The sequence below is a fragment of the Manduca sexta genome, chromosome 12 (genome assembly GCF_014839805.1).
Source record: "Manduca sexta isolate Smith_Timp_Sample1 chromosome 12, JHU_Msex_v1.0, whole genome shotgun sequence".
Classification (NCBI taxonomy): domain Eukaryota; kingdom Metazoa; phylum Arthropoda; class Insecta; order Lepidoptera; family Sphingidae; genus Manduca; species Manduca sexta.
This window is the reverse complement of record NC_051126.1, coordinates 78,524-93,221: the sequence shown is the minus strand read 5'-3', so window position 1 is coordinate 93,221 and position 14,698 is coordinate 78,524. Positions and strand designations below refer to the sequence as shown.

The 14,698-nt window shown below is 34.6% G+C and overlaps 1 protein-coding gene across 1 annotated transcript; it reads right to left on the bottom strand.

Annotated features, from left to right (window-relative positions):
* Positions 1-8,819: 8,819 nt before the first annotated feature.
* LOC119189112 (protein snakeskin) lies at positions 8,820-10,724 on the bottom strand (the record flags this gene model as incomplete). Its single annotated transcript, XM_037437952.1, is given in 3 exon segments — positions 8,820-9,236; positions 9,788-9,917; positions 10,528-10,724. Coding segments are annotated over 3 exon segments (423 nt in total), but the record flags the coding sequence as incomplete, so codon positions are not given.
* Positions 10,725-14,698: the final 3,974 nt, after the last annotated feature.

The following is a 14,698-nucleotide window of genomic DNA, read 5'->3' as shown; positions in this document are numbered from 1 at the left end:
AAGTAAATATAGTTATAATTAATTAGCCATTATGTCCGTATTTTAAATATGTGTATTTATTTGATTTCCAGTACGTACCTAATAACTTAAGTAATACTATTCTGCGATCCATATAAAAGTTAACTTAACGCGTCAGTGCGCGGTTACGGAACATCGGCGCTTCGTACTTGAGTAATTAAACCTACCAGTAATTAATATATTGCTATTTATTTTTAAATGAAAATTTAAAAAAATTACCGTAATGCAAAATATATAGAACTTATAAATTTATTGTTAATTAATTATTTATTTTTCCAATGTCAAATTTAAATTAAAAAGTTTTGAATGGAGTTAAAAAAATATAGTATAAAAAATTAATTCTTACCAAAGTAGTAAGATGTAATTAGTCGATTAACACTGGTCGTCAACTCGTTCTATTTTCAAAATCACTTGCACTATGAAATTTAAAATTGGGGGCGCGTTCGATTTCGCGATGGGTTTGCGAAGCTCGCTGTGTGCACGAGCGCTTTCGGCGTTGTCCGCGGTACGACTATGACAGCGATGCGAACGGCGTTCCTCTATGTCTCATTTGAAAACAAACCGATGATCTGTGGCTGTCCACGTATCTTCCCTTGCAGGGGATTTTGTGGTACTCGCTGAGGGGGACGCGGGGGCTCACATTGTTATGGACGTGCGCCGTACAACCGATGTAGTACGGACCACATAGGGCATAAATAAATAGTTTTCATTCATTTATTACATTATTCAGCTATCTTAATTTCATGCCCTTTCTTGTCGCCCAACTTACAGAGTAGAAAATAAAAATATTTTCATTACAATAATTGCATGAACACAATCATTATATAATAAAATGTAATTATAGTGAATACTTCAATACAACGCTCTATTTTCGCGGGCATGTAACAGCCATGTTTAAAAACATAATCGTTCTTATTATAGAACTAGTACAATTCCCTTCAAACGCTCACTGAGTGATTTATTTTGACTTTAATCTGCTATCAATACGAATTATGACATCGTTATTGTACGTTATTATATGTTTCATTCGGATACATTTGTGATATAGCCGTATTGCATCCCTTCCCTTGTGGTTATAGATAGACCTATACATAAAACAAAAGTATATTTTTCGTGTCGGCCCATTAAATATTTTTGGAAATATATATCTGCATAACACAATAAACTGTTATATTTAAACTGTTATACTTTGTGTGAAAGTTTTGGTTAACTATTACACCTCAGTAAGTGTAACCAAATGTTTTTAATATGTAATAATGTTAGAGGCAGATATTAACATATTTAACCAAAAAAAATAACCATACGTTTCCATACGTAACTATATAACTATGCTTTAATAGCGCATGATTCTTTGTGTGGTTAGCTGATATCCCATTATCGTTTCCTTTCGTACAAAATAATAATGTTGCGACATATAATATAATAATAATATCAGCCCTGTATTATATACTTGCCCACTGCTGAGCACGGGCCTCCTCTACTACTGAGAGGGATTAGGCTTTAGTCCACCACGCTGGCCTAGTGCGGATTGGTAGACTTCAGACACCTTCGAAATTCCTATAGAGAACTTCTCAGATGTGCAGGTTTCCTCATGATGTTTTCCTTCACCGTTACATATAATATATTATTTTATTATTATCCCTAGCTATATGGTAGGTATACACTATGCGGTAACAAATTGGTAACACGATTCCACCTGCACCTACCATGATTATCTCTGCACCACCATAAGGTTGATAGAGAATACCTACGTCATTAAATCTGCCTATATGCATTTGTATATGAAATGCTAAATAAATAAATAACGTGAAATATTTGTAGCAACATAATTTACTTATGTCGCATCAGTTTTACCAATATGACAGATTAGAAATAATGAACATCTTTAAACAAAAAAATAGTTTACTACATTTTCACAAGACATGCTAGCATCACAGCATCATGATTTAGATAACTAACAAAATTTACAGATATGGATGTGACAATATCACAAATCACAATTCACAATAACTACATTGATTTAGTCGGCGGACGCACGCGCACATTCGAATCGTTATTATGTAGCTATTCGAAAATTGAAAAGCCACTTTCTAGAGTTTTCCGGTCTAGAAGGCAGCGCATAACTCGCCTCGTGTGCATGCGTACGCGCAATGATACACCGAATTGGTTTTGTTAATCGATACATTACCATTAAAAGAAATAAAATATGAATTACATGTAAAACTGAGGTGAATTATCAAGTAGAAATAATGATTTCTTATGTTTACGCGAATGTTAGACATTGAAATAAAATTAATAATTTAAATTATTATTGTCTCCCAACATTTTGAAGACTTTGCAGCCTTCAACGTGACTAGGCGGACCATCCGTAAATAGTTTCATTTCAATTAGTTTTCTTTTTTTAGAGAATTAATTCCGTAAAACACCTGGTCATATTTCTTTAAAATAACAGGAATAATTTTTATGTCGCCACGTCTTTTGTAGAACAAGTAAGCTGTAAATAAAAAAAAAATATCCAAAATTTGTGTTCGAATAATCTGAGTAGCTTTTCGAGTCCAATGTGACTTTGCAGTTACATTAGGTACCTCTATAGTTTCATTCATAAATTACCTGTAAACAATAACGTCTCACTCCTTAAACTTGAACCCAGTATATACGCACAATTTTCCTGTATTTCAGACGTCAATGTAACGTGTCACGTCTGAACATCGGCATAATTAATTGTAAAACATGTGTCATTTAATTCGTCATTCATTACTGGTTGTGGGTTAAGGGAAAAATACATTGTTTTTATGGGACAAAATAGGATGATTAATATAGATGAATGGCAAGTTTGTAGTCACGTAGAGGACTGCGAGAACAACAATGAGGGAAATCACTAAACGTTAAACATTACCTTTCCCCAAGGTTTCCCCGACTGTCTAATGTCGGGATGAAAGAAATACATACAGCTTGCGAATTACAAATATTTGTGACATGTAATCAATATGGCGGACTTCAGTCTTCGGTTTTCAAAATAATCATGTTGGACATAAATAAAGGTTTTACGATTGTACAGTAGATTAAGAGTAGACGTGTTGTATCGTCTAGTTGTTCAAAGGTGGCAGTGGAGTCTCTACCAATATTTTCAAATGAACAAGGTACACGAAATAAAAGAGAAATATGCATAATATAATAGCATTTTTAGTATTACAGATATATTTTATTCGTTACCAATTGACAATCGAAACATAATACGCTTCTGGTAGTCACGCAATTTCATCTTGACATTCTAACTTTTTAATACATTCTTTATTATAAAATGTACATAAATCTTTAACATTGTATGCTTATGTAAATATATAATACACACGTCCAACATGCTCCCAATATTTTACCAAGAATTATTGAATTTATAAACAGTAAAATAAAATATACTCATAAATTTATTCGGAATCGGCGGCCAGTACGCGTGTTTCGACGTAACAATGCGTGTTTATGCTCCCCACTACATAGACGGTATGGACCATTGTTCCCGTTTCAATGCACCACGTTCGAAATTTAAAATCCGGTTTAAATGTTAATAACTTGGTAATGGAAACGTAGAATATCTGTTATGACTGCTACGACCAGTGTTTACCTTTATAAACCTCTAATTTTTTTAGAAGGAATTATGCTACGTTAACTTTTGAATTTCGAATGTTTAAAAAGCAATCGTGACGATAGATTTTTAAGTCATATATAAATACTACGAGCTTACGATAGATCAAGAAGGTAGGTATAACACAAAGAAAGCCCGATACTAATATAAACAAGATATCAGAATAAGTGCTTGACTCTAAGAGCATAACATAACCAAAAGAATTTTAAATGCATTCTCTAAATTCCGTTGAGAGACAAAGGACATAAAATTAAAACGCCAGGACATTTAAACTTAAATTCTATTAGAGAATGCAACGGTTTTGGAAAAACATGTTATCTAAGTAGAATCCCGTGACGATGGCAGTGAACAGTGCCGCCAGATAATCTCTTTGAAAACCATTAAATTTGGGTAAACGAAACCTCCAAAAATAGGTTTTAGAAAAAAGGTTTGCCACCAAAAAAGCTGCCAGATTTTCTATCGTTGAATTTACCTAAAAATAATATTGCAGTCACTACATTGTATATAGTATTGTTATAATATGTAATATACATGTTAGTGTAATAACACTTATGTTTTGCTCTGAAAATTGCATGCTGATTATTTTTCCATGCAAAAATTCTATCACTCCAGATTCCCCTCACCGCATTGAATAAAAACCTAATTTGAGTTGAATTTCCACAAACTGGCAACATTAGCCGGGACACTAGCTGTTAAATTGATCCACGCGTGCCGCCAAGCCGGCATGGAGACGCGCCGCCATGACGCCGGTTTGGCGCCAAAGTTCTTACTACGGGGTGCGTTTACTGAGGTTGTTGGGTTGACCTATTTGCTAGCAGACAGAATGTCCCATATAAAATCAACTATAATGCAGGATTTTCTTCGGTCAACAACTTATTCCCGTGTTTGATATCCAAATGAGTGTTCAAAGTTGATAAAGTCTTTAGACAAATTATGTAGGTACGGTTTGTTTTTCTTATTCTCACCAAAATTGTGTAAAAGTAAGGCAAACTTGCCCTGATATTAATATAATACTTTTTGCGCTTACTTTCTTAGACTGTACATCATCACAGGTTTACAAAGTAAAAAAAATAAGTACTTACATATATTTTTTCTTTCATTATTAGTCATGAATAATATTATTGAAATATAATATCCATAGACTACAATTTTTAAATACAAAACTACTTACTAATTTATCTATTTTATAGATTTTATTTTGTTGGAACAATTAACAGCGGTCGTTGCGTTGCCTCTAAAAGATTGGCGCTCTATGGTAGAACGAGGTTCGTATCTGTAGTATGAATTTTTTGACCCGTGTGTTTTAAAACACACTGCCACGTATTGTTTAAAGAAATACATATTTTCAGATGGTTTATATGGATTACTTACATTATTAATATTAGTTACATTGAAAGTAGTTTTATTTTTTCTAAAACTTAAAAATATTGCAAACTGATTTCTTGCGATTACGCGAATCTTAGAATTTAAAATTAAATTATTTTTCGGATTTTATCGCGATTTTTATATTTTAATTTTCTCCCGACGTTTCGTAGACTCCGCGCAGTGACTACGAAGATGGTCCACATAATACCTTGTCCTTCAATGAAACCGGAAATGAGGCCTGGCAGACAATGAATTAAGGGTCCAAGAGACCTCGTTGCTAATTACGGACCCTTCGCACTTGACGCGGAGGTGGACGCGGCACGTGCACGCGCACGCGCACGCACGTTCCGTTACGCGCGTGTACAACAGTACAGTTAGCGCCGGAACTGGGTTGACATATAGGATTGTCAATTCTTTTAGACAAACATTATAATACATATTATCTAGAAATGCGAGCAGTGTTTTACTGGTGGTAGGTCTCTCATATGTGAGAGTCCGCCTGGGTAGACACTGTTGTGTTCCGGTTTGAAGGACAGGTTTGTAACTACTGGACATAGTAAGACTTAATATCTCATGCCTCAGGATGGCGATCGCAGTGGAATACCAAACAATTATTTGCAATTTAATGTATTGTATGGTGTTTCCACTGTTTGTGGGCGGTCTTATCGCTTACCATCAGGCGAGGTAAGCTCGTCCCGTCATTGAAACCAAAAAAAAAAGTCTATCCTCACACCAAAAAAGCACTTGAAGTAACTATTCCGCGTAAGCATGTATCCTATTTTCTACGGTTGTTACATTTTTACTTATTTTCTTTTTTAAATAAGAAAAATGCATTTTATTAATTTATCGTTTTCAAGAAGAAACCTTTTTGGTTTCATTAACTAACGCAGATTCAAAATGGCCAAGTATACATGGACCCCCTTATTCATAGACATTTTTTATCTACGAACGGAGTAAAGCTGTGATAACAAGTCTGTTTCTCAGTGCTGACGCCATGGCAGCCTTCGCAGTGCGTAGACATAGGGCTGTTATGATTGGCTAATATTGAGATACAACTTGAATCTAGTTGGCTGTCAGATAAATAAAGCTGAACAAACAGCAAGCCGTCAGATAAACAAAACTGAGAAACAGACTTATTATCACAGCAATGCTCCGTCCTTAGATGAATAACATCTATGAATAAGGGGAAGAGTTTACTATGTTATTTAAAATAAAACCCTTTCTGCAGTGCAATATGCCACATTGAATAAAGTCGTCACGTACAAAATACAAATCCATCAAATCGTGACCCCATAGAGTCCACGTTTTACGAATGGCAGAACAAACAGTGTTACAACTGCACGTTTTGACTCGAGCACGTCGTACGTATTTTCACCCTTAAGTGCACGTAATACGGGTTACACTAAGTTGTATTTTACTTGCAGTTCGTGCAAATATAGTTAGTGGGTGTATCACAATGCGCCATAGAACAAATGCGATGACGCGGGTAATGCGTGACACTCCTGTATTTTGATGCGAGAGTTGAACACTTTAAAAATTTTAACTTCGATTTAAGTGTGATTTAAATAAAATAAGTTAGGTCATTTTATGGATATTTTAGGAAAATATTTTTGTGGTATTAATTGCTTGCTACCACGTCTATTCATTAATAACCTCATTGTCCTTACGTATTATATAACAAGTCCTCCCAATCTATTTGTATGTTTGAACAATATAAACTCCGAAACTACCGAATGGAATTCGATAAAACTTGGTACCGAGACAGTTTGAGACTTTGGTAAGGAATTAGGCTACTTTTTGTCCCAGAATAATATATAGCGCGACTTTTATACCGGCAAAATAGTTTTCAAGCTAGTATTATAATAAATAATTTAAGGATCGATAACGTCAACTAAACCTATTATATACTGCATTGCTAATGATTTCTTAAGTTAACGCGAATGTTATACATTGAAATAAAACTATTTTGCGGATTTTATCACGGTTTTTATATTAATAAATAATCTTTTCCCAACATTTCGAAGGCTACAAAGTCTTTGGTCACGGAATAAGGTGTTGGTCATCCAAAAAGGCAAAGTTATAATATCTACCTACATTTTACAATTATACATTTTTGCATAGCTGCATGGCAGTATAGTGCATTTCTATACTTTAGACTGAAAACGCCCTTTGTTTTGACGTCAATATCAATAATTTCCAACTCTAGTAGGAGAGTCTATTGCGCGTGATGTTTGTTCAGTGGTTTCTTGCTACACGTAAGACTTGTTTGTACGTATTTACGCAATATTATCCTCTAACCTGTCCAGGAAATACAAATCCACCGAAGGATAACACTAGAGCACATTGATTCAAACAGTTTAATTTAAATCATTCGTGTTATTGCGGTTATTAGAATAAAATCAATTCTTAATATGAAGCCTTAATATAAATGTGTAAAGATATCTTTTTCATTGATTACTAGTTACTGGCGAATTATTCCAAACGGCATTGTTTTATATATAATAAAGCTTTTGCTCGCGGCCCTGCCCATGCGAAAAGAAATCCAGAGATTAAATGGACTCTATATTTTAAGTTACACTGCGAGCGATGTATTGGTGAAAACCGCATTCAATTTCATTTAATAGTTTTTGCGTGATACATGTGCAAACATACAGACAAAAGTCCAAAACTTGTTTTGGCTCCTATTACTCGAATAAAGTCTCATATTAGTTTTTCGTCTATACCTAAAATGTACAGACACCGGCCTCCAACAATATCATTATATGTAAAGATACAAACGTCGTCTAGACAGGAGATAAGCAAACCTCATTTGTTATTAACACCATGAGCGATACGTGATCAAAACACACTTACGTTATCCGTTAACGGAGCAATTTTGTCGGCTTCCACGTCCAGTTCGCACAGGAATTCCTTCGAACTCGGCGATATTGTCACTAAGTTCCAATAGATACAATCCACCTTCGGTTTATTTCTTCTTTTTTTCTTCGCGTGACAACAACCAGCCAGGAATCGTGTTACTTTTTTTCTTAGCGTGATAATTATTTCGAAATAATCAGCCAGGAATTATTTTGTTATTTTTTTAAATTATCGCCGACAACCAGAGACCAAAATTAGTCGTAATTCAAAATGGCTCGGTGAACTAAACCTCGTTATGTCAGTTTTAAACTGTTTTTTTGTAATTTTCGCTAACAACGTAGTTGTGAAGTGTACTTTTTTCTAAACAGCGTATTAAGATCTTACAATAATTTACGACATAAAGTTACGAGAAAAGATGAAATCTCAGCTAAGAGACCACTCAATAACTTTTAAAATATTTTCCCAAAAGTTGTCGACAAATTTCGCGAACAAGCACTCCTAAGACCGCCGCCACACTAGTGAGTCAGAACTCACGGTAACTCGCACGGCAGCCACAATTAACCCCTGACTGACCAATTTGACACTCCCATTGACCCGTGGGACCAGCTTCCGCCGGATCATAGTTTTCGACCAGCAAAATTAAAGTCTTCCCACGATGACGATTTGCATAATAATTAAGAACGGCATATATATACTTACCGGTAGTAGGATATATTTTATATCCGCCCAGATAACGACCACCATACACCATACACAAGGTATTGAAACCCGCCATAGTGGTCCTCGTAAGTGTGTTCAATCTGGTTACAACAGGCCGGCATAATTGTGTCGATTGTTGAGGGGAAATCATCTCTCCTTAGTCGTCATTCTATTGGGCTCCACTCCGCTTACCATAAGGCGAGAAATTAACATAAGAAATCATAATAAAATGATACACCACTTTTCTTTTAATATTTATTTCAAAATTAACTTTACATTATAAAATAAAATTGATATACAAAATTTGTATTATGTTCTTAACTAAGAAGAGGTGGGAAAACGAAGAAGATTGTTGAGAGCTAATTATTTTTTCCTATTTTTGCTCGTAATTTGTAGACAATTGATGACATTCGAAATTCAAACTTTTGGAAATAGAATATAATTTCACCTGGTTTTTTATTATTATAACTTACTAACCTTACAATGTTATTCGTTTATTTGGAAACTTCTCGTTCGACTCAAAGGTTTAAAACTATGATTAACGAATTAAATGCACTTAAATTTACATCTCCTTAGTGAAGTGTATGACGGATAGTGCTGTATCTAAGAGGTACACTGCGCCTTGGATCACACAGAGAGCACCCACTGCGAGACCCACCTGAAATAATACAAATAACATTTTTTTATATAAAGTTTCGATTTGAATGTAAGCGAACCAAAAAACAAGCCAATTTCATATGTTCGTAATATGAGATAAAATATTTCCTGCAGTAGATAAACTAAGGGATAGGTGGCAACAAAAGTGGCAGAATGAGATCAAGGGACCACCATCCCTCACAAACCTCCGAAATTGTTCTAAATTACTTAGGTTTCCTTGCGATTTCCTTTACTAATAAAGCAGGTCATACCGACATAAGGAAAAGTTTTTTTTCTATATACATTTTTATACGGAGGAAAGAAGACATCTTGGATTTTACTTTTTTTTACTGATGACAAATATGTACTTAAATCAATTTAAATAATATTTAAAAAGTAAGATACGTGTTCTCTCCTTATGCCGACAGAACAATAAACAACAAACACTTTTGCAAAAAATCCACGGAAACGTTCTTAAGTCGAAACAATTCACGCCTTTTATCTCTCTGAATGTCTCTGAATTCAGTCCTATGCCGAAAGTGATGGAATATATATAAAAGAGAAAGCACCCACTTGTTTCTCAGCGAAAACGAATTGGAACTGGTGCTCGCCCTGGTACCCGCCCCAGTAGTGCAGCGCCACCGCGCCCACCGCGATCCACAGGAACACGCCCACAAAGTTCATCACGATCTCAGACATGGCGCTGGAAAATATAAATTACCATAAAACATCATCTAATGCACATGACGGAATATTTTCCAGGTATATAGATATATTTCGATAGTCTAAGAAAAAAATCTCATCTATAAAATGCTCTAGTTGCAGTAAAGTTTTGAGTTAAGTGAAATTATAAATATCAATTGACAATTGATGGCAAAAAGTAAGCTCAGAGTTTCTTCCTGCTTTTCTTCTTCTGGTAGTCATTACTTAGGTAGTGAAAGGCTGGTAGGTTTGCTAGGTTATGACCTATTTGCCCTCACCGATGAGGATCGCGACACGTCCTTGACGTTATTTTATTTAATTATAGGTATATATTTGCTTTTCATACCTCCTAGATCAAGCTGGCTTTTTTGTTACATTATGCTTTCTTTTTTTAAATTCATCTAAATTCGCCTACGTGACTAATAAATTATTTACATATTTTACTTTTTATGGACAGTCCGGGCGGTTATTATCAGACGAGCCTCCATCTCATTTCGTCATATAGTTTTTTAAAAGCACGCGAACCAGTTCACAGTCTACCTGATACTAAGTGGTCCACTTCGCCTAAAGCAATGCTATCGAGGTACCTTGTATCCTACATAAATGCTCACCGTTTATGCTCCGTGGTGCCAAACAGGAAGGTAACAACTTGCACCAGCGTGTAGATCAGGTAGCCGACGATAACTCCTGACGCGACGATCTCAGCGTCTGGGTTCTTTTCTTCGTTCAAGTTCCATGTACCGCCCACTCCGAGAAACTCGCCGTTGTAGCCAGTTCGGTAGAGCACCAGGATAATTATGTTCAATACCTGTAAGGAGTTTTTATCAATTAGTATTAGAAACAAATAACTGACTGTGGTCACTAGTGAAAAGTGATATTGGGTGGTGCCGCTCATTATCATGAAGTTTGTAAATGACCTTAGCAAAATGAATAAGAGTTTGTGGCAATAGTTCCAATCCTCAAAAAATTGTTGTTTGTATAGTTCATAGAATCTTAACGAGTCCTAGATGTAAACCATCGTCGAAAATATATGAAGGTATTAATAAAACCAGACGGAATTAAGTTGTATATCCGTTCTGCATATCGTGGAATATAGTAATTCATAATCTTTGCCTACATTGAAAGCGTTTGAAGGCGTCTATAATCAATGTCTAACTAACTACTATCTATATCTCAAAAATCAATTTTTTCACTTAAAAAAGGTATTTTTATTGACCATCATTATTTAGTAAATTAAGTAGTTAAACATACTGTTAAAAGTTAAAACAATTAAAATTGTTGTATGATTGTAAAATGTAGGTAGATAGGTTGTCTTGGACGACCCCCCAGTCCTCAGGGCTCAGTCTCCCCGTGAACATGAAGGCTGCACAGTTCGAAACGTCGGGAGAAAATTATACTATAAAAAATCGGGATAAAATTAAAATAGTTTTACTTCAATGTCCAACTTTCGCGTAAACATAAGACATTATCAATTAAATAGTCAAATAATCTATCAATTGCTAAAAGCGATCTTGACTCATTGCATCCTGTTTTTCTTTTAATCACCACTTCCGAAGTAGTGGGCGACGAAATTCCATAACTATGAATCATTGATAAAGCAAAGAAAACCTTTAGTTGAGCTACCGGAACAAGCAATACAGTTTAAATGAAAATGCTTCAGCGTAAAGATAGTATTTGTATATCGTACCACTGCGTCGCATTGATAAGATATATTGATAGAAAATTACAAAATTGAATTACTTTATTGTATAGGAATTTGATGAATTTGTGAGGATGGTCATAGTGTACACGATTTCAGGACAAGCTGGTCATTTGGTTAATATTAAGAGACCTTCTCATAAACGCTGACTTTATACGCATTTGCTTTACACTTTCAGTCCATTTTGTATAGAACCAGCCTTGCGCAATGCCTACCTAGAAATAGAGGTACATAAATGTTATTATTTAAACATTCCCCAAAAGAAAAATATCATTAGTCATAAGTTATGACTTATTTTTAGTACAATAATTGTATTTAAAATGATTAACTGAGAGATATACCTACACAATCGACAATGATAACAAACTGAAAAATGTCTTATTGGTATTTTATTGATATTTACGTACTCAGCTATAATAAAGGGCTGGTATTTTCACGATATGCTGATAAATGACGTTCTATATTAAATTTTGTGAATTGACAATTGCATTCAATCAATTCAAGGGTTTAAATTGAAACACATTGACAGTTTATAAACTACACGCTGACCTGTGACGTAATAAAAATTTAAGAATAAATAAATGCCTTATAAAAATATAAATATTTGACTACGAATAGTGAATAATTAAAAGTTATGGAGCACATGCTCATCGAATTGTCTTATACAAACTTAAAATTTAGACTACGAATACTGAATAATAATTGTAAATTTTCTACCAGATGGTCGGAAGAACGCGTAGGATGGTAAACAACCGCAGTAGCTACCAAACGGACATCATACAAATACATGATAAAATATGGTCAACAATAACAACTAAAGGCTGTTCCACTAACATTTTCCATCCGTATCATCAACGCCGGATATTTGTGTTGAATATAAGTTTCCCTTAAGATTTCTAGACCGAACAAGTAATATAACAATTAAAGAAATAAATAACGCAGCAAAATGCTCGCAATAGCTGTATAGTCATAATTATTGCCGGTCATTATAATGATTATTCATATTCAACGTAATTTGCGATCAGTTCATGATTTTCAAGCTATTTCATATTTTAGTTTGATTTTATTACTATATTAACAAGTTTTTTTTTAATTTATATTAGATGGTTTTATCATATTTTTATTACTTTGAATGACTTGACGAGCTTGCCGTACGCCTAATAGTAAGCGATACGACTGCCCATAAATAGCAGCAACACCATCCAACACCTTGAATTACAAAGTATTGTTTGGTATTCCACTGCGCTCGCCATCCTGAGATATGAGATGTTAAGTCTTATTATGTCCCGTAGTTACACTGGCTACAATGTCCTTCAAACCGGAACATTATCTTTGGAAGAAAAAGGAGAACATAAGATTTTAGACATTACTATCTGGTCGCGATTTAGGATTTTAATCCATATTTGCTTAAATGCGAGGGCATAAATTTGGATAGCAGTTGAAGCATGATCACGCAATAAGGATACAAGTCCGCCAAAGTGTATTGGAGGAAGACAATGTAAACCAAACCTGTATTACTTAATATGTCCTAGCTACGCTAATATAGACAGATTCCCTATTGATAATACTAGTTTTTGCCTGCAGCTCCGCCCGCGTGAAAATGTTTTTCCGGCTTAAAAACTAACCTATAGCTTGCAGGAATAATGTAGTTTTCTATTAGTGTAAAAAAATCGAAATCAGTTTAGTAGTTTCTGAGATTAACGCGTTCAAACAAACTCGTGAGCTTTATATATTAGTATAGATATCGAATTAACACAAACCAAAGAGTAAATTAGATTCTTTGGGTATTAATCATGTTAGAGCTCCGATTGTTTAGATCCAGCGCGATTTGACTCCTAAGGTCAGGAATGCACGATATTACTCATTGAATCAATTGATAGATGAAAGTCGAATTACTGTCACAGTTATATGACAAATTTAAGAGATTCTGATCGCACGGTTGCAGAGTGTGATGAGTCGGCTGTAAAGTGAGAGGTCGATGGTTCAACCTCCGAAACCAATGTTGGTAGGCCGTAAATATTAAGTAAAAGTTGAGACAAGATCGAAATAGTTATGATACAATACTCATTTTCTGTTGTGGTATGAGAACATTTACTTCTGAATAAAAATAAATATTAACTAAGAAAATAAGGACTAATCTGCATCAAGCTGTATCTAATTTCTAAAACCTAATGCCATTTTCCACGCAATATTTCTGCAATCGACGTATTGCCTAACGTCTCTTTATTTTTGTTGATAACGTAGTAACGTATTACTTGTAAGGCGTGTATTATCCTATTTATTTCCTTTGATAACGTAAATAGTTTCTTAAAAAACTTTCCTACTTATTTTTTTTACATACATTTTGTATCATAAACTTTATGGCTATCTCTTTAATGAATATATTGCAAAAACAAAATAAACACGAATAAAGGAAACTAACAGGACGTCAATTAGCTTACGTAGTCATTAGTCAGGGGCCTTATGAGTCGAGTGACGGGTCAGGAGTTAATACTCTCAAGCGGCGCACTCGTGGATGGGTCCGGGAACATGCACAGTGTAGAGTAAATGCATAGAGACTTCCATATTATGGAGGCAGAAAGTTTATTTAAAAATACAGTAATCATTCGGAATTATGTTGCATAGCGTTCCTTCTGTTTCTCGATTTACGTTTTTGATGTAAAGATTTTATACGAGAATAAAGTTTCATACAAAATTGGGGCATTTTCTGACTTATGTCTTTTTGACATATATCATGATGTAGAAGAGAGACAGCAATTTAGTTTTTTCATTTTCACGCCGGAGAGAATGCATTACTCTTAGTGATAATAGTCAACAATATATAGTTCAACTTTAAGGCCTATTTTAGACTACGTCTCAATACTGTTAAAATTATATGCTATCTAATTTTGCACTTAAAATTTTGAGCACTTTTAAACCCATATTTAAAAAATAGAGGTGTATGAAACATTGATGTCTCTTCTGTAGCTGTAAATTCCAATGTATTTAATTGTAAACAAAATGATCGTAATCTATATCAGCACCGACATCCGCGCATTTGTCGAGTGAAATCCGTGGCCAAGAACCTTGAAACGAGAAATCCA